Below are 27,452 nucleotides of genomic sequence, written 5' to 3'. Positions count from 1 at the left end.
TCGCAGTGCCCAGCACAGGGCCTGCAACAAGGTGCTGCTCACACCTGGTTTTTCAGGTTTGGGGAAGTCTTATCTGAAATTCAAGGGGTCATTGAGGCCAACATGGATTCTCTCTCCCCCCAAGCTGGGAAAAGCTCTTTGGCCATGGACAAGCATCTCAGTATCTTTTCATGAATGGATAGACTGACCTATAGCACAAAAATGAAACATGGACCCTCTATCATCACCCAACCACTGGGAACTCCTGACTTTCTGCAGCCTGGAATCCCTTTCAGCATACCCACATCTACCCAGCAGTCTACAATAACCCCCACTGGACAGGAAGGTCAGTGACCAACCTCTTGCTTGCCATGGGGATCATGCAGCAGTGATGGTTATCTCTGGCCTCCAACATCCTTGGTCCAGTGCAGACCTGGAAATTCCAGTAGTGTTGGCAATTGATCGGTGTTGGAAGAACCAATGAACAATCATAGCATTGAGCTGATTTTTTTAATTTTTCAAAAAGAGCTCTAGAAGGCAAGTAGTTTATCACTTCCCCACCCTGAAACGACATAGCATGACAGACAGTGTAGGATGCTGGGATGCTGGCTGTTTCTTGTTTTCCAGAGTTCCTGCATCAGTCTCCGGGGAACCCAAAGCAAGGCCTGGGCAGTGTGTCCTCTGCAATTGCAGATGCTCAGAACACTCAGCAGCACCAGCACTGCTGAAGTTGGGGGTGTCTGTCTAGAAGATTCTACCTTGGATCCCAAGATCCAGACAGGGATCCAGATGGGGAATCTAGATGGAGTTTAACTTCCAGAGGCAGAGAGCAGGTGGTATGGTCAGAGACAAAGGCCTCTGACACTGCAAAGGTCAAATGTCTTGACTGAAGACCAGAGGGGAGGGAGGAAGAATCATGAGGTCAAGGAACCCCTGGATTGCTTGAGAGGCGACTGTTTAAAGAAATGCTAGGTCCATAGTTCACGATGTTCACAGCAAAAGAACACTGCTTGGAACTCTAGACCTGAGCACGGAGAAGCAAGGGCTGGGCTAACAGAGCCAGAACTTTATTCACAGTAGAACAGTCCTAATCTAACATTCTAGAATTTAAGAACAATATCTTCTAAAAATGAGAATTCATAAACCCACCAGACCAGCTGACAGGGAAAAAGGAAAAAAAAAAAATGTTCTCTTTTAAACAAAATCACACAAAAATCAACTCAGTCTTCCTCCACTCCCAGTACCCTAGTCACCTCGCACCCTGTTAAAAAAAGTCATGAAAGTCACACACACTTGCACACACTCAAATATGCAAACAACACACAAAATACCCAAGGAAATCTTAGGGATCACCTAAGGGTTTTTCACTTAGCTCCCTGGATGCTCTTTCTGGTTTTCTAGAAGAAAAAAGTCAAGCCCTGACAGCGATGTCTAAGCAATAAAAATTGGAGTCAGCTGAGGTCCCTTTCCTCCGTCTCCTGGCTTATTAGTCAACGTAGAAGAAAATTAACAGTAAGTCAACAAGGGAGGCTGAGGCGGGTGTTCTCGGAAGGCGAGCTGCCTTGTTGTCCTGCAGCCTGGGGTCGTCACTGTGAGCACTAAGCTTCCTACACGCAGCAACCCTGCCCATGGGCTCTGCTCCAAAGCAGGAAGCTCAGATTGTTGGGTCTGCAGAGCCTGACATTGAGGACATCGAGGGAGGAGAGTGTGTATTTCTCCCCTGGGAGGGTACTTCTGGAGGCAATTTACTGCTTGTGGGCATGAGAACATAAACCTGAAGCAAACCATCACAAGGTATCTGAGGATCACAGATTGTGGAGCTGCATGAGATGATGTCATCCAACTCTGCATTGCACATAACATCAATCTATGAAGAAAGCAGAGAGGTTGTCTGCCCAGAATCCTGACTCCAAGAGCTTCCCTGGTTATTGGGCTAAATCTGTTGATCAGTCCACTGTTTCTGACCAAGGTCTCTCACCTGAAATGGAGAATCATTGGTTTCCAGATGGTTGTCTCCCATTCAACAGGCCTTTCTGCAAGAGTCAGGCTGGGAACTGCGGGAGAACTGGATTGTTGAACCCGTGTCTACACTGACCACTCCTCAGGTGCAATGAAAGCTTGAAACATCTGTTTCTCTATCTTATCCTACAGCTGTTTCCCCCACATTTTGTAAAATAAATAATTCAATATAGAATGAAAAACCCAGGCAAGGACAGTTGCTGGCCTGAGAACGCGCTCTGCCTCTTAACAGTGACTCATAAAAGTCACACCTGCGATTCCTTCCCAGGCTGAGGGGCAGGGGAGAATCTGACATGCCGCAGAGGCGTCTAACCCGGGGGACAGCAACTACACACCAGCCCTAACCCCTTATATATTAAATTTATCTTCATAAATAGAGCATCCTAACTCAAGTGACCACAATAAAAAAAGGTCAAAGTTTGAGTTCTTCTTTCCTCAAATATCTAAACAAACCCTCAAATATAGACTAAACTCTATCCACATGGCAAACTTTATGACAGCTTCAATTGCCATGAGAGTCAAAGGCCAAGACTCAGACAGACCCAAATGCCCATCCCTGTTGGATAACGAGGACAAAGAGGAAAAACTCACTTTGAAATAAGGCTCATGACAAAATGCCTTTAAATAAAAAGCCCAATTAATTTGATTTTAAGTGATTTGATTTTTCCCCCAAACTTGTTAGATACACAAGTTTTCAAGGTCACATCTGTGACATAAAATGGGCCCACCAGACCAACAGATGTGGTCCAGTTGGCTTGGCTGCCTTGCTGACCCATTTACTGATGTGACAGCATGCTGATCACCTTTCTCTTGGACGAGAGTCTGAGCCATATTGTTCAACCTTCATGTGGGAACCAGTATCATCTGGATAATGAGCTGAAGGACTAGGTGTCTGGATTGGGGTTTTTCATAACGGTTGCCATAAAGTCTATCTTCTAGCCATCCTAAGAAATTTGGGTTTGGTTTCCCTATTCTCCTTCTCTGTCAGAAATACATTAATTTTGATCAAATTAGACCACTTAGATTGGATGACTGTGACCACGAAAAGAAACTGGAGCAAACAGATGAACAGCCCATTAGAAAAACCAAAGGGTGGTGACCGCCCCTGGAGCCTTCACAGCTCATCCCTGGAAGGCACTGTGTCTGGGGAGGTTGGTGACGGCAGGGCCTCTGTGTTCTTGGAGTTGCGGTAGATGCGACTTTGCTTCCGGGACTTCCAGGAATGTGTCCTGTCCCAGTCAGTGGCCACTGTCTCATTGTCCCAGATGGTCGAGGTCTCCGTGTCACTCAGATACCCCGGCTGGCCTGTGTAGTGTGTGGGGTAGATGAGCAAGGGTTCCGCGGAGAAGGCTTTCAAGTCCCTGGACTCGTAATACTCCTTGTACTCAGCTCTGAAAACAAGAGGTGTACAGGTGCATGAGGAAGCAGATGCTTACAGAGCAGGGGAAGAGCAGAGGGGCCATGCTGGTTATCTCTTAAACTGTCACAGATTCATTTGATGATGATTATTATTTTTGATGAGGAAGATTGGCCCTGAGCTAATATCTGTTGCCAATCTTCCTCTTTTTGCTTGAGGAAGATTGTTGCTGAGCTAACATCTGTGCCCATCTTCCTCTGTTTTATATGTGAGCCACCGCCTCAGCATGGCTTGATGAGTGGTGTGTAGGTCCGTGCCCGGGATCCAAACCCATGAACCCTGGGCCTCCAAAGCGGAGCACATGAACTTAACCACTACACCACTGGGCTGGCCCCTCCATTATTATTATTATTATTTTTTTTTGAGGAAGATTAGCCCTGAGCTAACTACTGCCAGTCCTCCTCTTTTTGCTGAGGAATCCTGGCCCTGAGCTAACATCCGTGCCCATCTTCCTCTACTTTATACATGGGACGCCTACCACAGCATGGTGTGCCAAGCGGTTCCATGTCCACACCCAGGATCCGAACCAGCGAACCCCGGGCCGCTGAGAAGCAGAACGTGCGAACTTAACCGCTGTGCCACCAGGCTGGCCCACCTCCATTAATTTTTAAGTTGTATCCTTTGTGGAAAACTTTTGTCTAGAAATACGGTAAAGCTTTCTTTAGAAGCTTTCAGATTGTCTAAACAAACACAAAGAAAAAGGTCAGGGTATTCCTATTGTATTTAGACAGATTAGTTTAAAAAAAGAATCTCAGGTCTTGCTCTAAAAGTTAAGAATTAAGTTCTGTTGGACCATAATGATAAATAAACGTGATCACTTTTTAGAAAAATGCCCTGTTCTGGATTAATAAATTAGACAGCTGAGATCTGGACAGCAGTGATAGGGCCAGTGAAATGGTATTGGCTTGGAGGCATACCACCTCCACCATCCAGCCTAGGGTTAGGGTTAGAGTCAGGGTTAGGGTTAGGGTTAAGTCCAGCTCCCTGTGAGTGTAAAGTAGAGGGATGACTTGACCTTCCTCCTAAGGCTCCTGTACAGATTATATGAGGCGACATCTACTTGGCTTCTGGGTCTGTGAGTATGCCACAGGTGTTAATTTCCTTTCTGTTAAGGGGCTGATGGCTGACCTCCATGTTGGTGCCAGGACACAGAGATAAAGTCAGTCTCTGACATGGTGTATAAAAGAGGGTGAGGAGCTCCATCTTTACTGAGGACAAAATGAGCAACATGCAAGACAGGAACTCTCAACACTAAAATGAAGACTTTCTAGTGAGGAGATCACCCAGCAACTGAGAGAAGGAGCCGAGGTTAGAACCTGGTATCCTGCTCCATTAATGAATTTAGGAATCACTGATTGAGCAGATCAAGGTGTAGAGTTTGGACCAGGATCTAAGGACATGGAGATGTAAGACTGTTCCTGCCTCAAGGGCTCACAGGTTATTGGGGAGACTGACAGGTAAGCCATCAATTGCCACACTCTGATGAGTGCTAGGTCAGAGTGAACTCCTGGGCTATGGGAACCCAGAGCACACTGCCTTCTTACATGGATACCCTGCTCAGAGGCCACCTCCGCTCTCCCTGAGCTTCTAACACATCTCTGTGACGGCAGGTATCACAATATATCACAATGACTCTTCACGGGTCTAGGTTCTTGACTAGATTGTGAGCTCCTGCCTGGCCAACGGTACAACAAATAGACTGAAAAATCAACTGAAAACTCTGAGGTGCTTAGGAAGATGACCTTCACCTTTGAGGTGTATGAGTTTATAGAAGTGAGAAAATCAAAGACAAGGGGAGGACTGAGCAGATTATGTCCAGTTAAACTACACAATGGGCATTAAAGAAGACCCCTATGCAAGACTCACCATTTCTTCCTCATCTTCCCCTTCTGTAAAAGGGGATAATCACTTGAGTCAACCTCTCTGGGTCATGATTATGGAAAGATCATTTAGGAAAGCAGTACACCTTTAAAAAATATCAAGTACTACCCAGAATCTGAGCAGCATAACTCATGAACTGGGCTGTGCCCAAGGGACAGACAGGCAGTTCAGGGAGACTCACACAGGATGCTTATTGTACATGATCGGCAGAAACTCGTCCACTGGCAGCATCTTCCCAAAAGGATTGGCTCCAACCAGCTTCTGGGCTCCTTCCAGAGAGATGACATAGCCCAGTGTCCAGTAGGAATAGTCAGCTTCGACCAGATTTACCACATTGGGCACTGCTTTCTCTGGCTCTTTTACTTGCATCCTCTTCCTACCAATATAACTGAAAGAAATGGGTGGAGGAGAAAAATTCCAACTGGAATATTAGATAACCATAAGAATGGAGTACTGCTTTGCAGACACTTTTGAAAGCCTGGACCCACTGTGTCTTCTATTGAAAGCACCACACCACAAAAAGCATCATATCGCCAACCATGACTGTCATCTGCCATCAATGTGGCTATTTCCCCACCTCCATTTATCAACATCCCAACTATTCTTGCCTAGCCAACAGTTCCAGCCTAAAAGTTAAGATGTAGAGAGATTAAAAGATCTTTCAGATCATTTCCCAAAGATGGTATGGGATTTCCAGCTGTGTTTACAAGGTTGGAAGGGCACAAAAAAGGCCAGATGTGAGAATCCTGAGTTTGCTGTTTTCAAGTCCCCAGAGTTTCAGCCTTCAATGTTTTCTGCACAGCTCTGCAAATGCTGGTGGTAAACACAGGACAGAAAAGACTGTGGGAAAGAAACAGTCTGCAGTAAAAGACTTGGGAACCCCAGAGTGGCCCCAAGGGGGTTCCTGGGGAGAATGAATGACAACGCCTACATGGCTTTCTCCTCATCACACTCACCCAGCTGTGCTCACGCTTCCTCCCGGGTGCTCCGTTCAAAGAAAGGCACCCAGGCACATCCTGTTCTCCATGAACAACTTCTGCAACACAGGATGTACTCACAACCATCCCCACCTTCCCCTAGTCTACTCACGGATCTGTCATCCATTCCTTTGGTCTGGAATCTGTTTGTTTCCCACTCGCCTCAGCCAGTTGAGGAGGTGCCAGCTTCCTCTCTGCCAGGTAAAGCCACTTCCTTTATTTTGCCCTAAAACTATCTCTTTCAACATTCAAGGGATTCTTCTTGTCAAAACATCCCAGGATTTGTAGAACAAGTCTGTGTTCACCTTAAGTTCCTCTGAGGACATCAATTATACGTCCTCTCGGCCACTGTCTCTTTAGACTAAAACCTGAATTTCTCCCATGTACCCCAAGTGGAGGAGAAACTCCTGTTGAGCACATGCAACGTGGCTAGACTGACTGTGGAATGAAGTCTGTACTCAACTTATTAATTTTACTTAATTTAAATGTAAATTTTAAAATTGAAGATGCGTAAAATATTTTTTCTGTTAAACAAAATTTATTGTTTTGTTAGGCCTAAGTTTTCTTCAGCAGCTGAAAATTTAGCATCTGGATTGAGAAGTTATAAGTGTAAAATACACACTGGATTTGAAGATGATAGGAAAAAAGAAGGTAGACTATCTAAAAACTATTAAAAACTATCTTAATAGTTTTTAAATATTGATTACATGTTAAAATAATAATATTTGGATATGTTGGGTTAAATAAAACATTTTTAAGTTAATTTCACATAATTTATTTTCATTTTTTTAATGTGATTACTAGACAATTTTAAATGATGTATGTGGTTCATGTTATTTTTCTATTGGACAGCATTGCCCTAGGTGATTCCAATGGCTTGTTCTACTCTTCCCATTTACTAGTTCTTTTTTCTGGAGAAATTTAGTAATGTAGCCATGGAGACCTTATCAGCTTTCATGTTTTGGGTTTAAGTAACATTTGTTTCTTATTCATTTTAGAAAATGAGAGGTAAAAAATTTGAAACCCCTATCATTTTTTAAGATTGTATAATAGATTTCAATGGAATATTTTGACTTGATCAGTATGTGAAATTTAGGAAATATCTTTTTTTTTTTTCCTGTATCCCTATCAGACAATCATTCTCCTTTCTTGGATCTGTTAGTACTTTGTCCTGTGAAATGAACCAACCAAACGACAAGCGGACAGCGACATATGCCAGTTCTAAGCCATAGACTCCTTGAGTCGAGTCCTCTGTGGCTCTCAGGCTTAAGTAAAAGCTGCCTATGCACATGTCATGTGAGCATAAAATAGCTTCCAAGCTCCGTGACTGTGAGGCCTTAATCACAGGCCGCAGAGCCACAGATTCAGAAAGGCTAAGGTGTGGTGACTTCTGGAGGATTATAGGAACAAACAATGGTCTTAAGGGACAGTGCAGAATCTAATCACATGACTGATATATAATAAGAAGCTAGGGCTTTTATTACATTTATTATTCTATTACATAGTACTGATTTCTGGGTCTGTTTCCCATGGGTTCGTTGAGCCATCGCTAGGTTTCTTTTGAGCTGAGAATGGTACATTTTCTGAGAGAGTAACTATCCCAGCTGGGCCCGTAGTTAAGGTCCCCTCTGGGGAGGGGACGGGTAGGGACAGCTTCTCTTCTGCAGCTGCTCCAAAGGAACAGGCTCTCATTTGATGGAGTTGCCTTTGACACACAGCTGGGGAGGAGCAAAATGCTTGAGACCTTTCACCCCATTGAAGAGAAGTAAAAAGTGTCATTTTGGTTTAAAAAGAAAATGAGAAGAAGAGGGAGAGAGAGAGAGAAAGAAAGAGATTGAGAGAGAGAGAGAACTCAATTCCCAGAGGCAGCAGACAAGGAGCATTAACTAGACGTCAGTGCAGAGCCAGCGCTCCCTTGGTGAGGCTGGTCCTCCTGTGACAGCCTCTGACCCTCCACCAAACCAGCTGCCAGCATTCCCCTGTTTGCACAGCTTCCATTCCAAGCAGAAGTTTTCTCCCACTGACCTTCCAACCTCTCACACTCTCAGGGGCTGCAGAGGGAAACTGCTCTCCTGGGAGCTGAGGCTCAAGTGTGACACAGGACTCTTGCCCTTGAATGAATGCCTCCTCCTCTCTCTCTCCATCTCCTCTATGTAACAGGTTGCCTCACAGGTGGGATTTCTACTGTGCTCCCAAGTGAGTGCTCAGTCTGGAGGCCCCTGATCTATAGGCAGACTCCAGGTCTTTTAAAGAATCTCCCATAGTTTCTTTCTCACACTGCAGAACATATAGATGCAAAACCCAGTGGCTATCCTCTATGCACTTCTTGTTTCTGGGAACATTTATGGAGTGAAAAACAGGTAAGTGGAGGCTTGAGCTGTATCTCCCACCAGCTGGGGAGGTGGGGCTCGCTGCCCCTTGAGAAGGACTGAGTGCCTCTTGGTGCTCTCTTATAAGCCTGTCTTGTCACTCACATCAGTTCCCAATCCAGCTGAGCACGGTCAATGTCATCCATCAGCTTCATCAACTTCTTCTTAAACTGATGTTCAAAACGCACATCATCCTCAATAACAAGAGTCTTCTCCAGCTCTCGGTCAATTACCTATAAAGGTCATCAGTGGGAAGACACCCTATGAAAAGTTTGGTACTTATTTTTTATTCAATAAGTAAGTATTAGAAAGCTGAGGGTATGCCAGCACAATATATAATAGCTTATAACTAGAATCTAAGAAAATCCATCAACAGTGGAATGGATAAATAAACTGGGTTATATTTACAGCAATGAGAACATACGATTTACAATTAAATGCAACGGTATAGATGAATCTCACGAATCTAATGTTGAGAGATTGTACATACCAGATGGTCCCATTCATATTAAAAAAGGTACAAAAGTAGACAAAACTATTGTGTGCTGTTAGAAGTCAGAATGGTGATTATCCTTGGGGACTAATGACTAGAAGGAAATACAGAGGAGATGCTTCTAGGGTGCTGGTAACCAGTTTCTTGATGTGGGTGCTGGTTAACATGGGTGTATTGTTCAGTTTGTGAAACTTCATTGGCCTGTATTTTATGATCTACATACTTTTATACAAATCTATTACATTTCATTTAAAGTTGAGAGAAAAAAAAGATAGGCATAGCCTGGATCATTCAAAGAGAGAAGGCATTCAAAGGGCCCTTCTTAGCGACTTTTTCTTTTCTTATGGGAATTGACCCTTAATCAAAAACCCCACACTCCAATACCACTCCCATCAATGTCTGGTCTGTAAGACATGGGTTCAAGTCCTGCCTCTGCCACTCCTGGCCTGGACAAGATATTTAATTATTTCCTCTCGAGTAAAATGAGCCCACCCTTCCCGACCCACCTCACATGACTTATGTGTGACATCTTGTTTGAAATCACTGAATAAATGATGACATGCTAGATACATACAAGGCATTTCTACTAAAGATGAGAATGTATCAACAGGAGTGTGGCCTCCAGAACACCGGTATGTTCCCCTGTCATCATCCCAAGTGGCACCAAGGCTACCCTTCCTTGTTTGTTGCCTGCCTTGTGTCAGAGGGAGACATGAAGCAACAGCAATTTCCAAGCATACTTCTAGAACAGTTATGGGTTCACTTTGTGTCTGGTCCTAATTCACCTACAAAGTCCCACTCTCCTTCCTCCCCATTACAAAACCGCACATCTAAGTAAAGCATTATTTACCTCTTTCCAGACAGAGTAGTGGCTAAGAAAGCAGCCAATTTCACCCCGGGTTAGAGGCCTAGAGGAGTAAGGATCTCGGTATCCAGGCAGCATTTCAATATTCAGGGCCTTCAGCTGGCTTGTGTTGAGAGCCCTGCATGACAGACAACATGTCTGAAAATTAACAAGTTGAGATGCCCCCACCATAGAAGCCAGAAGAGAGGGTTCTGCCTTTATGCATGCTGAGAAAGACTTCTCAGCTTTCCCATCACTCCTTAGGAGTTCCTCAGGGTTAATGTGTCATGGCACCATTACGAGCTTTGTGAAGACAAGAGTGTCTTATATTTTGTGTATCCCGCACAATGCCCAACCCTCACAATGCCCAATGTAGTTCTAAGTATCATCAGTTTTTTGGCAATTTTGAAAAAGTATTTTCCTAATGAAGGAAAGTGGTTAAGAGGAGCATTAAACACTGGAAGGGATAAGGACAGGAAGGAATGAGGAGAGGAATTGTGTGCATGCATGTATCTTTGGACATAAATGTAAAAAGAAAAAAAGGTTAAACACAAAAATAGCAGAGAGAATCTTGTAAGCAGCAAGAGAGAAGTGACTCACCACATACAAAGTTTTCTCAGTATGATTAACAGCTGATTCTCATCAGAAACCACAGAGGCCAGAAGGCAGTAGGTTGACATACTCAAAGTGCTGACTGAAAGAGACTCAACCAAGAATTCTATATCTAGATTCACTACCCTTCAAAAATGAAGAAGAAATGAAGATACTCCCAGATAAACAAAAACTGAGAGAGAGTTTGTCACTAGCAGATCTGCTCTACAAGAAATACTAAAGGGAGTCCTCAGAGTGACATGAAAGGAAACGAGAGAGTAACTCACTTCCACGTAAAGAAGAAGCAATGCTAAATGTAACTGCTTAGGTAAATATAAATGACAGTGTCATTGGTTTTTTGTTTGTAACTCTTTTTTCTCTTATCTGATTTAAACTATAGTTGCATGAAGCATTAATTGGAAGTCTGTGTTAAAGGGTATATAACGTATAAAGAAGTAATTTGTGTGACCCCAACAGAACAAAGAAGAGGGAAAGGAATGAAGCTATAGAGCAGCTCAGTTGTTGTATACTGTGGAAATTCAGGTTTTTTTAATTGAGATATAATTGACATATAACATTATATTAGTTTCAGGTGTACAACATAATGATTCGATATTTATATATTGTGAAATGATCACCACACTAATACTAGTTAACATCCATCACCACACATAGCTACAAATTTTTTTTTCTAGTGATGGGAACTTTTAAGATCTATTCTTTTAGTAACTTTCAAATATGCAATATAGTATATTAGTTAATGATAACTATGGTCACCATGCTATACCTTACATCCCCATGACTTATTTATTTTATAACTGGAGGTTTTTACCTTTTGATCCCCTTCACTCATTTCACCTATCCCCCACAGCCTGCGGCAACCACCAATCTGTTCTCTATATCTACAAGTTCAGTTCTTTTTTTCTTTAGATGCTACATATAAGTGAGATCATATAGTATTTGTCTTTCTCTCACTTATTTCACTTAGCATAATGCCTTCAAGGTTCATCCATGTTGTCACAAATGCAAGATTTCCTTCTTTTTACAGCTCAATAATATTCCACTGTGTGGATAGATAGATAGATAGATAGATAGATATCACAATTTCTTTACCCATTCATCCAACAATGGACACTAGATTGCTTCCATGTCTTGGCTATTGTAAATAATGCTGCAATGAACATGGCGGTACATACATCTTTTTGAGTTAGTTTTTCTGTTTCCTTTGGATAAATACCCAGAAGTGGAATTACTAGATCATATGGTAGTTCTATTCTTAATTTTTTGAGGAATCTTCCTCTGTTTTTGATAGTGGCTGCACCAATTTACATTCTCACCAACAGTACACAAGGGTTCCCTTTTCTCCACATACTCTCCAACACTTGTATTTCTTGTCTTTTTGATAATAGCCATCCTAATAGGGGTGAGGTGATATCTCATTGTGGTTTTGATTTGCATTTCTCTGATGCTTAGTGATGTTGAGCACCTTTTCATGTACCTGTTGGCCATCTGTATGTCTTCTTTGGAAAAATGACTATTCAGATTCTCTGCCCATTTTTTAATAAAATTGTTTGTTGTCTTGCCATTGAGTTGTATGAGTTCTTTATATATTTTGGAAATTAACCCTTATCAGATATATGATTTACAAATATTTTCTCCCATTCAGTAAGTTGCCTATACATTGTTTTGATGGTTTCCTTTGCTGTGCAGATGCTTTTTAGTTTGATATAGTCCCACTTGTTTATTTTTGCTTTTGTTACCTTTTCTTTTGGTGTTAAATCCAAAAAACCATCACCAAGACTGAGCTCAAGGAGCCTACTTTCTATGTTTTCTTCTAGGAAGTTAGTATTAATATGAACTAGATTGCTATAAATTAAGGTGCTAATTGTAATCCCCAAGGCAATCACTGAGAAAAATAACTAAAAAATATACAGTAAAAGAAATAACAAAGGAGTTAAAATGATAGAGTAGAAAATATCTTTTTGAATCAAAAAAGCAATAATGGAGGAATAGAGAAACAATGAAGATGTAAGACGTATAGAAAACAGCAGACATAAATCTACCTTATCAGTAATTATTAAATGTGGATGGATTAAACCCTGAAATCGAAGGCAGAGCTTAGCAGAATGAGTTTTTAGAAACATGATCCAACTGTGTGCTGTCTGCAAGAGACAGATTTTAGATTCAAAGATGTGAATAGGTTTAAACTAAAAGGATGGAAAAAGACATACCAGGTAAACAGCAACCATGAGAGAGCTGGAGGAGCTATACAAGCATCAGACAAAATTTATTACTAGAGACAAAGAAGAACATTTTCTAATGATAAAAGAGTCAATCCATCATAAAGACACAATTATAAATATATATGCACCTTACAATGGAGCAAAAACATGAAGCAAAAACTGACAGAACTGAAAGGAGAAATAGACAATTCAAAAATAATAGTGGGTAGGAGTTGGCCTGGTGGCTCAGTGGTTAAGTTCGCACGTTCTGCTTCAGCAACCCAGGGTTCACTGGTTCAGATCCCAGGTGCAGACATGGCACCACTTGGCAAGCCATGCTGTGGTAGGCGTCCCACATACAGAGGATGATGGGCATGGATGTTCGCTCAGGGCTAGTCTTCCTCAGCAAAAAGAGGAGACTTGGTGGCAGATGTTAGCTCAGGGCTAATTTTCCTCAAAAAAGAATAATAATAATGGGAGACTCCAATACCCTACTTTCAATAACAGAAAGAACAACTAGGCAGGAGAACAACAAGGAAATAGAAGACTTGAACGACACTGCAAACCAACTTGACCTAACAAATACCTACAGAACACACCACCCAAAATACACATTCTTCTCAAGTGCACGTGCAACATTCTCTAAGGAAGACCATATTTTAGACCATAAATATCATACACACCATAAATCAAACCTCAGTACCCTTAAAAGGAGTGAAATCATACAAGTTATGTTCTCCAACCACAAGAGAATGAAACTAAAAATCAGTAAGAATAGGAAATTTGGAAAATTCACAAATACGTGAAATTAAACAACACACTCCTAAAGGAACCAATGGGTCAAAGAGGAAATCACAAAGGAAATGAGAAAATATTTTGAGATGAATGAAAATGAAAACACAGCACACCAAAACTTACAGAATGCCCCTAGTGCAGTACTTAGAAGTCTAGTTATAACCATAAATGCCTATATTAGCAAAGAATATCTTGTATAAATAATCTTATCTTCCATTTTAAGATACTAGGAAAAAAGAGCAAAGTAAACTCAAAGCAAGCAGAAGGAAGAAAATAATTAATACTATAGTGGAAATAAGTGAAATAGAGAATAGAAAAGCAAGAGAGAAAATTGACAAAACCAAGTGTTGGTTCTTTGAAAAGATCAACAAAATTCATCAGAAAAGGCATTTGATAAAATCCAACTGTGTACGGATTGAATGTTTATACTCCCCCCAAGTTCATACGTTGATGGTGTTAGGAAGTGGGGTCTTAGGTCACGAGGGTGGAACCTTCATAAATGAGATTGCTGTGCTTACAAGAAGAGACATGAGAGAGCTTGCTTCCTCTCTCCACTCTGTGCTCTCCGCTATGTGAGGGCACAGCAGGAAAATAGCCATCCACAAATCAGGAAGAGGTCTCTCACTAGAATCCAGCCATGCTGGCACCCTGCTCTCAGACTTCCCAGCCTCCAGAACTGTGAGAAATAAATGTTTGTTGTTTAAGCCACCTGGTTTATGGTAATCTGTTATGATAGCCAAAACTGACTGAGTCACCAACACCCTTTCACAATAAAAACACTCAACCAAATAAGAATAAAAGAGAATTTCCTCAACCCGATAAAGGCCATCTGTGAAAATTCCACAGTTAATATCAAACTTAATGTTGAAAGACTAGATGCTTCCCTGTAATATTACAAACAAGACAAAGATGTCTACTCTTACCACTCCTGTTCAACACTGTACTTGAGGATCTAGCCAGGGTAATTAGGCAAGCAAAATAAATACATGATATACAGATCAAAGAAGAGGAAGCAACAGTATTTACATTTGCAGATGACATAGTCTTGTATATAGAAAATCTTAAGGAATACACACACACACAAACACACACACTGTTAGAACTGATAAATGAGTTCAGCAAGGTTCAGGATACAAGATCAATACAAAAATCAATTGTATTTCTATACACTTAACAATGAGCAATCTAAAAATGAAATTAGGGAAACAACTCCATTTACCATAGCATCAAAAAAAGTAAAATACTTTGGAATAAATTTAGCAAAATAAATGCAAGAACTTTACACTGAAACTATAAAACAACATTCAAAGAATAAAAGAAGATCTAAATAAATGGAAAGATCCCATGATCATGAATTAGAAGACTTCATATTGTTAAGATAGAAATACTCCTCCCAATTGATCACCAGATTCAATGCAACTCCTATCAAAATCCCAGCTGCGGTTTTTGTGGAAAATGACAAGCTGATGCTAAAATTTATATGGAAATGCAAGCGACCTAGAATAGCCTAAACAATCTTGAAAAAGAATAACAAAGTTTTGGGGCCCGCCTCGTGGCCGAGCGTTTAATTTTGCATGCTCTGCTTTGGTGGCCCAGGGTTTCGCCAGTTCGGATCCTGGGTGCAGACATGGCAACACTCATTGAACCATGCTGAGGCAGCATCTCCCATGCTACAACTAGCAGAACCCACGACTAAAAATATATAACTATGTACCAGAGGGCTTTGGGGAGAAAAAGGAAAAATAAAAAATCTTTAAAAACAATAAATAAATAACAAAGTTGAAGGGCCTACACTTCCTTACATACAAAGCTACAGTTATCAAGATAGTGTGGTATTGGAATAAGGACTGACATATACATCAATGGAATAGAATTGAGAGTCCAGAAATAAACTCTTACATTTATGGTCAATTCATTTTTGATGAGGGTGCCAAGACAATTTAATGGGGGAAAGAGTAGTCCTTGTAACAAACAGTGCAGGGATAACTAGATAACCATGTGCAAAAGAATGAATTTTGACCCCTACCTCACACCATATAAAAAACTAACTCAAAATGGATCAAAGATCTAATGTGTAAGATACATATATATACAAGAGAGAAAACTAAAAAACTCTTCGGAGAAAATACAGAAATAATCTTTGTGGCTTGAATTTGGCAATGGGTTCTTAGATATGACACCAAATGCATAAGCAACAAAAAAATATTAATTGGACTTCATCAAAATTAAAAACGTTTGTGTTTCAATGGACCCCATTGTGAAAGTGAAAAGACAACCCATAGAATTGGAGAAAATATCTGCAAATTATGTATCTGACAAGAGACTTCTATCTAGAATATATAAAGAACTCTCACCACTCAACTAGTTTCCTCTGGTCCATGTGGCCTATGAATGGGATTGGGGCTCTCAGGAGTATTTGAAGCAGTGTTTCCAAACTCTAGTGCACCCAAGAATAGGGTCGCCAGATCTAGCAAGTAAAACATAGAATGCCCAGCCAAATTTAAATTTCAGATAAACAATGAACAATTTTTAGTATTAAGCCCCATGCAATATTTAGGATGAATTTAACTAAGTGTCCCATATTTTATGTGGCAATCTTACCCAAGAATCACCTTGAGGCTTCTTAAATGCAGGTTCTTGGCCCTAGCTCTAGAGATCACGATTCAGCAGCTCTGGGATGGCACTCAGGAAGCTGCCCTCTTAACCAGCCTCTGAGCACACTAATGTGGGTGTCCAGGCCATGCTTTGAGAAACATTGATGAGATTCTCTTAAGGAATCACAAGAACTTCCACAACAGCTTCTAGCCATACTCCTTAGAGCCATTCATATTCCCAACTAACATAAAACATGGAACTGCAGGTTTTGCATAAATCTATGCCTTGAGATAGAATGTCAGATAAAAGGGCAAAGCAAAACAAAGTAACAATGACAGCAATAACAAAAACCTTTGAAGGAATCCAACTGAGTATCAGTGTGACTTTCCTGCCACATTCCCAGGAAAAGTGATCAGCCCAGGCAGACTGCAGCAAGCATCTTATGCAACAGGATACACAGACTGTTATGCATTTTTTCCATTTATTTTCTTCAGGTCGCCCAAGTTTAGACACTTTGCTCTAAATCAGGCTCTGAAGGCTACTCTGAACACATTCCTTCCAACACATTACAGAAAGCTGGAAACCACCACAACCACTGTGAGAACTCCCAGAGACAGGGGAAAATCACTTCCAGTGTGAGCTTTCAGCATAATGAAGACAAGAGATCACTGAATGACGAGTGGATTTCAGGCCTGCTCTACCTGGTGAAATTAACATATACACTACTGTAAGTCATAAAGTTTCTCCCAAAGTAGATTTCTCCCAAAGTAAGTACAAGTAGCTATTGTAAAAACATGTCTATCTTCTAATGACTACAGATTCCTCCCACCAAGGACTAAATTTCTCTCAGAGAGGGCAAATCCCCGCTCCAACCACATCTTCAAGGGTCTGAGAAAAAACCGACTCACTTTCCATCCACAGCCTCGACAATCTTGACTTCAATCTCCTGCTCGTACAGCGTGCGTAACATCCGGTCCCGTCTGTCCTTTCTGCGCTTGAGGTTTATCATGAAAATCTAATGCGGGAAGGAAAATGGAAAAGAAACACAGATGATTCAAGTCTTATTTTAGGCTGTTTGAAAAGTTAAGTAAACGTAAGCACCAAAGTTTTAGTTAGAATAAGGAGTGGAAAAGATAGGGAAAACTGTGGTGAAGATTTGTTTGTGTTTCATATCAGGCCGAAGGATATTCGTCCAAACAGAATTACTTTCAAAACTGAGCCTTTTGCAGCGACTCAACTCTCTCCTTGTTTCTCTGATTGCTCGTTGATGGACATGTTTGCCCTGCTCTTGAGATAGGAAAGTTTAAAAAGTTACTCTTCAGAAGGCCAAAGATGAATTAAACCCCAAACATACAAGACTAAGGGGTAGGAGGCAGTTGGGCAAGTGGTTAGAATTATCAGCAGACCTAAGTTCACGTCCTGAGTGTTACTTACTAAGTGTTTGCCTTGGACCAATCCCTATGCCTCAGTTTCCTCATCTGTAAAACTGGGATAAGACTGGTCCTATCTCACAGGTTAAATATTAGCTATTACTATAGTTTATATCCACTGTAGATAATGAATGATAATGAATGTTAAAGTCGTTCAAAGGATAAGAAAAATCTAGTCTCAACAGATTCCCTTATTTTCAAAGTTTCCAAACTGAATTATCAAGGTCTCCATTTTAGTAGCTTCTTTGCAAGAATTCTTCAACTCCCTTAGAGATAAGGGAATTTTTCTGAAAGAAGTAAAGAGAAGGGGCCTTCTCCTTGGGGGGCAGCCCTTAGGGGAAGGGAGAAACGGAAAGGCATGATTTCCACATCATGTGGATCTGAAGGAAACCCTATGTAGAGGACACCTACAGGTCCATGAAGATCAGAAAAATGTGCCTTCGGATTTGTCCCCATGAAGGCTGGGTCCACCTGCAGCCCCTCACCTTAGCCCCTAAATTCCTGATGGCGGCACTAAACATACACATATCGTGAGGCCACTACAGGGAGTTACAGACAATGAGGCTGTCCTATGTCCAGATTTAAGGAGACACAAGTGCACCTAAGGTCTCATAAATGCCATTACAGGTAAATAGGTGTTTTAATAAGGTCCTTTTGCTACGAGCAGTAATAAACTCACATCGAACATTAAACTAAGAGAAGGAGACTTCAGTTGCCAGCAAGAAATATTGATGACACATAGCATGGAAAAGGAGAAACCTACAGGAATGAGTTGTATGACGTTGGCTTCATCTTGACATACCATCTAGATGACTTTGAGGAAGATGTTTAATGTTTCAGGGTCCAGTTCCCTCGTTTGTAAAAAGAGGGAGTTGAACAACCTTATCTCTCAAGTCCAGTAAAGATTGAAAGGTCTATGACATGTGGCTTATGGTAAAGTTTGCTTTATGCACTGTCCAGAATGAAGCAGAAACTGTCTTATAACCAGCCTGGAATTTAGACTTTACTGGGGGCTAAGCTTTGGTTCGCATGGTCATTCTGAATGTAATCATCAATATTTTATATATTTTACTGGATGAAAAGCTGCACTAACTAAAATTTTAACCCTTCCTTACAAAATATTCTCACTTTACAATACCCACTTTATAAATATCCATTTCTGAAGCTCTAGGCAAAGAGACTGATATGGGAGCAAGATGTCTTCTTTGAAGAAATCATCCACCTGATGTAGGGCAAAGTGGACTAGGTGCATGATGATTTCATCACCTCTGTTTACCTAACTGGGTAATTATTTTTTTTGAAACAATTTCTGTGGTCACTCTATTTGCCTTGTTACTTGGGACTTCATAACTTAATAGGTTATATTCTTTTATATTTCATTTTCTTCCTGCTTAGAATCCTACTTTGATGCACCAGGTTCCATCTCCCAGTTTTACAAATATGGAAAGGAAAGTGCATGTCCTCATGCAGACATATGGAGCTACCTGAGGTCACTCCAGGAGAGCAAAAACAAAACAGAACAAAAATTAACAGAAATACAAAAAAAAAAAAAAAGTCCACTCAAACCAGAGACCTCTGGTCTGGGAAGACTTTAGTAAATAATAATCCAGTCCCAGTTCCTGCCAAAACAAGTGCAATAAAAAGTTAGCCATGAAGGAAAAACACAGACGGCTTGCTCCATACTTAGTGAATAGTAAACAGAGAAAGAGCCACACAGTCAGTGCAGCCCAGACACCACAACAAGGTCATGGGGTACTGGGAAGGTTGAAAAGGCCCCTGAAAATCCCTTTTTCCACCATCCTATCTCTGTTCCAGACAGAGAGATGATTATCTAGGCTCAGGACAGTAGAGTCTCTGTGCTGTGACACTTCCTAGAGCTGGCATGTCCCGGGAGTGACCCAGTCCTTATGACCACGTCCAAATGGAAGACCAGAGCTGGAAGATCTTGGCTTTGTCTCATTTTATTTGCTTTGGTGTGGTCCTCATCAGAACATGTTTATACAAGGAAAAATGGATACATGTAAAGATACTTGTGTTCTTTTATCTAGAGAACTGAGAGCTGATGAGAACTGCAGAGAAAGGAAAGCTACAGTCATACACGAAAGCTGGTCCAGCTCATGGTGTGGGCCAATCTTTCCTGCAGCCTTGATCATTTTTAAAAATGATTTACTCTTTAGTCTAATTCCTCTCTTCCACGCTTAAAATCATCTCTTCTCATTCTGCCTTCTGCGGAAATAGCATAATAGCTGTTAACTCTTTTCCACTTAATATTTATGAAATACTCCTTCCCATTCCTGAAGTCCAGCTCCAAATCAACTTTACAGACAAAATCCCAATTCCCGGTCCACTAGCTCTTTAAGATGGCCATACTTTGGGGACATGTATTATATGGTACAGGCTAATAGACAAGGCATTTTCTCTCAATGCAGCGGGGGCAATGAGCACAGGGTACAAAGCTTGGCCTATGACATATCCAGAATCCATGGAAAAAAGTCTATCTCAGTTTGTGGATTCCTGAGCACTGTCCTGGCCTCTAGACCACCCAGCTCCTGAATACTGATCAGCAGCTACATGACATGAAGGACTCATCAAGGATTCAGTGACTTGAAATACAATTCTGGCCCCACCAAGCATCTGTTGTATTACCAAGAGAGGCATTTCTTTATATTTCTGCTTCATTCTTTATACAATTGAAACTTAATAATGAATGGCCCTCAGAGAGCTATTATGACGTTGTTGCCTGCTGAAAGGCAAAATTTTAGAACAGGTTTCTTTTTTCTCTTTTTCTTTGTCTTCTCAAACCTGGCCTCCAAACTTTTTCCATGGAAAAACAGCAGAGAGAAAATAAAGCACAGAGTGTTCCAGAACGGTTTCCACCCACTCAAAGTTAAAATCCTCTAATACCTAATGCATATATCTTCTTTACCCTTGAATCTTGATGAACAGGTTGATGAAATGTGGCAATATCTACTCTTAGAATATATCAAATTCACTTTCATGACTAAATAGCAACTTCTCTCTGATTCAATGATTAATTCACTTTTATCACGATGCTCCTCTTTTAAGATAAGAAAACTGAGGCAGGACAAAAAACAAGTACTTCACCCAAAACCTTAATGCCTTTTCAATAGTCAAGCCAGTCTGGCTGGCTCTCAGTGGATGCTCAGGCTTGTGTTCCCATTAAAAACATACAAGCATGCTGCACGCATGCATGTGCACACACACACATTGACACCTTTCCTACCTCGTCAAATCCCATCTTGTCAGGATATTTAGGGACAACTGAGACAAACTGGGAAGGTTCCATTGGAGGACCATCAACTGGAAGACACAAGAAATACGCAGAGTGCTTTGTTAGTGAAAGAGTCAGAGAACAGAATTGCATCCACACACCCGATCTCTAGGAACACAACCTGGATGAGCAGAGCAGGGGATGACTGCTGAGCAGTTCCCCAGGACTGAGTGGCTACACAAGAACCCTCAAGGTCAAGGCTCTGGTTCCCAGAGCACTTGTTTATACGCAGATGGCAGAATTTGCTCCATTTCCCTTAAGACCTATTTGAAGAGTATTTGGGAGGTGGTTTAGGGTAATGGTTCAGGGTGAGGGCTCTGGAGTCAGATGATCTGAGTCCAGACTTTGGTCTATAAAGGTCTGGAACAGTTATGTAACCTCTGTAAGCCTGTTTCTTCATGTGTAAAATCAAGTTAAGAACTGTATCTCTTATTAAATTTATATAAAATTTAAATGAGACCTGCATGCAAAGCACTCATAACCTAATAAACGCTCAATAACTTTGTGCTATTATTTATGGTGGCCCATGATGAAAGAGCTCAGAAATAGGCTAGACTTTTTCTGAATAATGCTTTTTTCTATACACTTAAAATTGTCAAAGTCTGGGAATGTTTTTAATCCCATCCAGGCAGGTTTAGCTACAAGAACACAAAAGTCCTTTAATTTAATCCGAACTCACCTTTGAAAGCCAGCCCATGGACCAGGAGTTAGTACAGGGCTAACACGCAAGTTTCCAGACGTGAGGGACATCGCATCTTAAGCAGTAAAAATTTTATTTATTTGATACTCCAAAAAAGCTTTCTTTACAAACTACTATATATTTTAATTGTTGAATGCAATGTTGATTAAAGCACCCGAGAAGGTCTTTAAGATTTTTGGTATTGGAGAAATTCAAAGTACTTGTTTGGTTTTCCTTAAAGGTAAAATGCAAAGAAAATTTTAAATGGGAGCTGGTGACTGGGTTGTTTGTATCAGCGATGGCCATTACTACTGTTCATGAATATCCATTCTCCTCTATTCCAGGTACATGAGAGGAATACTTTCTTGCCCTTGAAGTTAGTCGCGGTCGTGTAATTTGCTGGGAAAGCTTTAAATTGCCGCCACTCAACTCTCCAAACCCTCCTTCCAGCCTCACCCCAGCCTCACCACAATGACCATAGTAGCATATGTTGATATGTAAAAACCACGAATTTGGAGCAGCCTAGAATGATGTGCTAACAAATGGAGGGCGGCTGCCCAGGAAAGATGCCAGGACCACTGCAGACTTTGCACAGCAAGAAATAAGCCTTTGCTGTATTAAGCCAATGAGATTTTGGCACTATTTGATATCCCATCCTACCTTTGCCTGTACTGACTAAAATACTGTCCTTTCACCGGGATATCAAAGAGAAACCATAACATCCGGTTTCACAATGATCAGATAATGTGAAATTCTAGAAGATGGTGAGACAGGTTTCCTAAACCAAACACAAGAGTTGGTCTCATTACTTCAACCTCTGACCCTTGCAGTCACATTTCTGTGAGTACACAGTGCATGTGTTTCTGTTTCCATTAGAGGCTCATTATATTTTGGTCCCTTCTGCTGCATCCCAATTCTCATTAATTTCTTTTAAAATCAACAAATATTGATTGAGAGTCCACCACATACAGGGTTAGGTTTTTAAGAGAAAGAAACTTAACATACAAACTCCTTCCTGTTCATAGTGTTGTTTGAGGAGCTGTCTAGCTCTCCCTCCCTGCGCCCCCTGGGAGGGGGTTATATTTTGAGTTACCCTTTCCAGGCTGTTGGTCTCTGGCACTCACAGGGCCTGCGTGGCTTTAACGTCTCAGCCACAGAGACTGTTTTTAGCCATGCTGCTTCTCTCAATCATGGGCAGTCATTGTGTTCACAGCACAAGTGTCCCAAAAAAAGCCACAAGGGTCTGGTTCCTGAAAGCTACCATTGAGACAAAATATGAGAAGTGTACCTGGGTTTTGCCACTGAAGGCAGAGCTAAGCCACAGGGAAAAACAGGAAGTGATACAATGAATCAGACCTAAGAAACTTACCGTGAAAGGAGAAGGGATATGTCTTTGCTGATGTCACACTTGAAGGTTAGGTATATCCCAGCTTTTGTTTGGGGTCATTTCTGACTCCATCATTCATATTTTATTTAGTCCCTCATTGAATCCCTCCCTATACATAGCCCCTCCCTGTACACTACTTGGGACAATGTTCTTCCTTGGCTCCTGGATACTTTCAAGATCTAGGAATAATAATAATAGCTATTGTTGTAGAGATCTTATTACTCACTGAACTCTGGTCTATATACTCTTGATGTATGTAATCACATTTATTTAATCCTCACAACATGAACCATGGGATAGGTATGAGGTTTCCTATTTTTACAGATAAGAAAACAAAGGCTTAAACATCTTGCTCAAGGTCACAGAGCTGATAGAGCTGGTATTTGAACCTAGGTCTGACTCCTGCATGCAAACCCTTAACCCTACTCTACCGTGCCCCAAAGCTAGTCCTTGGTAGCCATGGCCTCAAGTTGGCCTTGGGCAACTGGGCTGGGTTTACAGTAACTCAGTTAGCTAAGTCCTTGCCCCTGGGTGACCATCACTTGTGGCTCTTCCTGTGGTCTACACTGGAGCATACACCATCCAGTGTACAATGCACCAGCCCAGTCATGCCTGGAAAAGCATTTGAGAGATTGTGTTTGGACCGAATCCTAACACTTCTTCTCTACAGTTTCTCTGGAACTTCTTCCACTGCTGCAGCCACCACCCTAGCTCAGGTCTTCATGCACCATGCCTGGGCTGTTTTAATATTTTTCCAACACTTGTGTGGTCTTAGTCTTGCCTCATTCTAGCTCATTATGCACACTGTTGTCAAAATAATCTTGCTCAAGCACAGTGCCGTTCTTGGCCATAATAGTTATGTTCAACAATTAGGTGCTTTACAATTTGTTAAGTGCGTTCATATTCCCACACCATCTAATCTTCACTTTTTAGGGGGGGAGGGGTTGTTTGTTTTTATAGGTGAAGAAATTGAGGCCAACTCAGATGTAGACTTGCCCAAGGTCAAAGAGTGATTGGTTGGCAGAGCTGGAACTCAGTTTTAGACCTTCTGACTTCAGATTCAATATTCTTAATAATCTCTGCACGATGATTTGTTGCTGAGAACTGGCACCCAGGATTTCCCACCACCTCATGCTTTGACTTGCCAGACCAATTTCCTCATGCCTCACAAAGCATTTACTTCTATAACTTATAAGATCTAGCCTTCTGTTATTCATCCCCCAAAGGAAGCACATCCCCAGATTTTCTGTACAGCTCCTAGTGTACTAAATGAGTAAGTACATGTAGAGGGATAGGCACAGAGCTTTTAATAAACGTTAGCCATTGTTGTTATGCCGTCTCCCTCCACCCTGACTCTTCCACTCTGATCTCTGAAACTCCAGTCTGCAATTCATAAAATCCCAGACATTTCAGTCCTCCACTTTTTCTGAATATCTCTTTGCCTTTTTGTTTCAATTAAAACTTCACTTTCCTTTGAGGACACTGCCTCCCTTTCAGCTGTCAGAGTGGAAGCTGATTTTTCTTACATCCCCCAACTCACTCCAAACTGTCTTTCATCCTTCAAAACCCTCAACTTCTTTGAAGCATATTTTAGCACCTCTCTACCTTCTAATCATGCCCCCTCAGTCACTGATGACTGCAATTTCTGGCTCACAGTCTCACTGTCCCTGTTATCATTCTTAGAAACCTCAGCATCCACATGGTGATCCATTCAACAACCTGGCTTCTAGGTCCTTGACCTTGGCGCCAACATTCTTTCAGCGATCCACTGCCATGTCTGTATCCACCACATCTTTCATGTCCCTACTTTCATGGGTACCCAACCTGGATTTCATGGTCTAGCACTCTAACCATCCCTTGCGAATGTTCTTAAGTACCTCCTATTGATCTCGCTTGGTAAAACCCCAATCCTGGCTAAAGTGACTTGTCCACTTACTCAATGCCAAGAAGAATACTGCAAGAGAAGTTCACACAATTGTGTTGACTGAGTCACTTCCAAATTACAACAGATGTCAAATTGGCACTGGATACTGCCAAATGATCCAACTATACTTCCATAGTAAATTTACTTTCCCACTTTCTGAGAAATATATTTTACACCTTGTCCGCTCTCCTGGAATCTCCAACATCTCTCTTGAGCTGATGACTAGACTACACGTATCATAGAGAAAATATTCAAAGTCAAATTAGACCTACCTTTGCTGTGCACCTCTAGTCCACCAAGCCAACTGCATCTGTATGCACACATTCTGCCTTGTCAGCTGCTAGAGTGGAAAAAGTATCCCTGTTCCTGTCTAGGACAACCTCTCCAATACCGTCCTGGGTTACAATGCCTCTTGTTTTCTCAAGGACTTCAGTCTTACAATTATCTTCTCTTCTACATCATCAAGTTCCCCTTATACATTGGATCCTTCCCATCAGCATACAAACATGTTAAAATCCTATCTTGAAAAAACAGACAACACAAAAAACAAAACAACCTCTCCCTTGATCTCTCACTGCCTTACAGTCACCATCCTATTTCTCTATCCCCCATCCCAACAAGATTCCACTCTCTCATTGCCCTTTTATCCTCTCTTTGGCCCAGTCCAATGGGCTAGTGTCCTCATCATCGCACTGAAGTGGCTCTTATCAGGGTCATCACAGATCTCTATCTTGACAGAACCAATGGTCAATTCCCTATCCTCATTTTATGTGACTTCTCAGCAATATCTGGCTCCTTCTTGAAACACTTCTCAATTTTTCCTTCCAGCTTTCTGGCTGTTCACCTCCCCAGGGATCTGTCCTCTTCCCTCTCCTCTTCTCTTTCTATGTTCTTTCACTAAACATGTTCACACTGTTCCAAGGGTTCAAATATCGTTTTAATGCTGATGACTCTCAAATGTCTATCTCCAGCTGGAGTCTCTTCCCTGAACTCCAGACTCAGGCATCCAAATAGCTCCTAATCTCTCCTTTCAGATGTCTAACAAGTATCTTAAGCTTACATAATCAAAACTTCCTTTCCCAAATTTTTCCCATGAAACTTTTCCCATTTCATTAAATGGCATACCAGGCCAAAATCCTGGAGTCATCCTTGATTCCTTTCTTTCCTTCATGGGCTGCATCCAGGTCTCTGTAAGTCCTGTTGGCTCTACCACCAAAATATATCTTAAATCCACCTGCTTCTCATCACCTCTTTGCTACAGGTTGCATCCCAACCACCATCATCTCTCACCAAGAGAGATGTACTGGTCCCCCTAAACTCTAATCTCCACACCACAGCCTGAACGATCTTTCTAACTGCATAAATCCTCCTCCCCAATCCCACATGGAATCTCATTACTCTAAGAATAAAATCCAAATTCTGTCCTATGGCCACAAGGCTCTGCTTGATCTGGACACTTCTTCATCCATGACCTCATCTCCTTCTACTCAACTCCTCATTCTGTATACTCCAGCCACACTGGCCTTTTCTTGGAGCACCCAAGCTCCTTCCTAATAGCCTTTGTATGTGCTGTTCTTTCTGCTTGAAACACTCTTCCTGCAAATATTCCTGTGGTTGCTTCCTTGATATATTGTCTATCTCTCTGTCTTGGCATATAAATTCCTTGGTGGCAGAGCTTCTGCCACTTTTGTTCACTGCTGTATTCCCAGCATCTTGAACAATCCATGGAACATAGTAAGTGTTTAATCAATGACTCTTCTAAAATCTTCCTTGGCTCTTCACTGCTTTTAGGATGGGCATTCTGCTTTAGCTGGGCATTCAAGGACCACAACAATTAAGCTACCCCAACCCACAAACTTTATTTCCTTCTACTGTTTAAAGCCAACTCTCTTCCAGGGTGAGAATGCTTTTTGAACAATGTCTTTGCTTAGTCTGTTTCCTCTGCCTATAGTGCCCTCACCATATCACTCCTTTTATTTCAACTCCACACTTCTAGCAAAGCCCAGCTTAAGAACCATCAGGACTTGAAGGTCTCCTCGATCACATCAATCCACAGCAATCTCTCCCTATTCCAAATTTCTATTGCCCTTATATCTGCTCCTTTCACAAAGCACTATACTGCATCATCGGGGTCTTTTTTATGTGTCCTGTCTCCCCAGTTAGATATAAACACCTGAAACAGAGAATCTGTTATCAAATGTTTTGAATCCCCAGTACCCTCACAGAGTGACTCAGACATTGTAGGTAGGCATTCAATGTTTGTACTTGAATATAATGCCTGTTCTAATGCTTCAACAGGTATAGTCTATTAGCGGTCATTTATTTACTGCCCATTGGGTTCTAGATGCTGTGCAAAGTGCTTTTAACATTTAGTCCATCTTTCTTAAGGACACCTGACAGATACGACTTCACCATCACCAGCCTTTTATGAATCCTACACGGGCCTCCAGTCTGTATTTCTGCATTGTTACCCTCAAAGGTTTATTTTCTAATTATTTTCTTATTCCAATTACGTTCTATCTTCTAAAACTCAGAATCTGACATTTTAAAAAAATTGT

The 27,452-nt window shown here is 41.3% G+C and overlaps 1 protein-coding gene across 3 annotated transcripts in view; it reads right to left on the bottom strand.

The window, feature by feature from the left end:
• Positions 1 to 1,956: 1,956 nt before the first annotated feature.
• Positions 1,957 to 27,452, bottom strand: part of COLGALT2 (collagen beta(1-O)galactosyltransferase 2) — a 103,111-nt gene continuing 77,615 nt past the window's right edge. For all 3 annotated transcript variants that reach the window (XM_044757666.2, XM_070497760.1, XM_070497761.1), the window contains exons 7-12: positions 20,857 to 20,933; positions 17,091 to 17,197; positions 9,986 to 10,118; positions 8,748 to 8,875; positions 5,478 to 5,684; positions 1,957 to 3,389 (exon numbers count right to left, since the gene is read on the bottom strand). In XM_044757666.2, the coding sequence (XP_044613601.1) occupies positions 3,113 to 3,389; positions 5,478 to 5,684; positions 8,748 to 8,875; positions 9,986 to 10,118; positions 17,091 to 17,197; positions 20,857 to 20,933 (929 nt within the window). In that variant the 3' untranslated portion in view covers positions 1,957 to 3,112. The remainder of the gene's footprint in view (positions 3,390 to 5,477; positions 5,685 to 8,747; positions 8,876 to 9,985; positions 10,119 to 17,090; positions 17,198 to 20,856; positions 20,934 to 27,452) is intronic.

The sequence above is a fragment of the Equus asinus genome, chromosome 25 (assembly GCF_041296235.1).
Source record: "Equus asinus isolate D_3611 breed Donkey chromosome 25, EquAss-T2T_v2, whole genome shotgun sequence".
Classification (NCBI taxonomy): Eukaryota; Metazoa; Chordata; class Mammalia; order Perissodactyla; family Equidae; genus Equus; species Equus asinus.
This window is presented reverse-complemented; position numbering and strand designations above follow the sequence as displayed.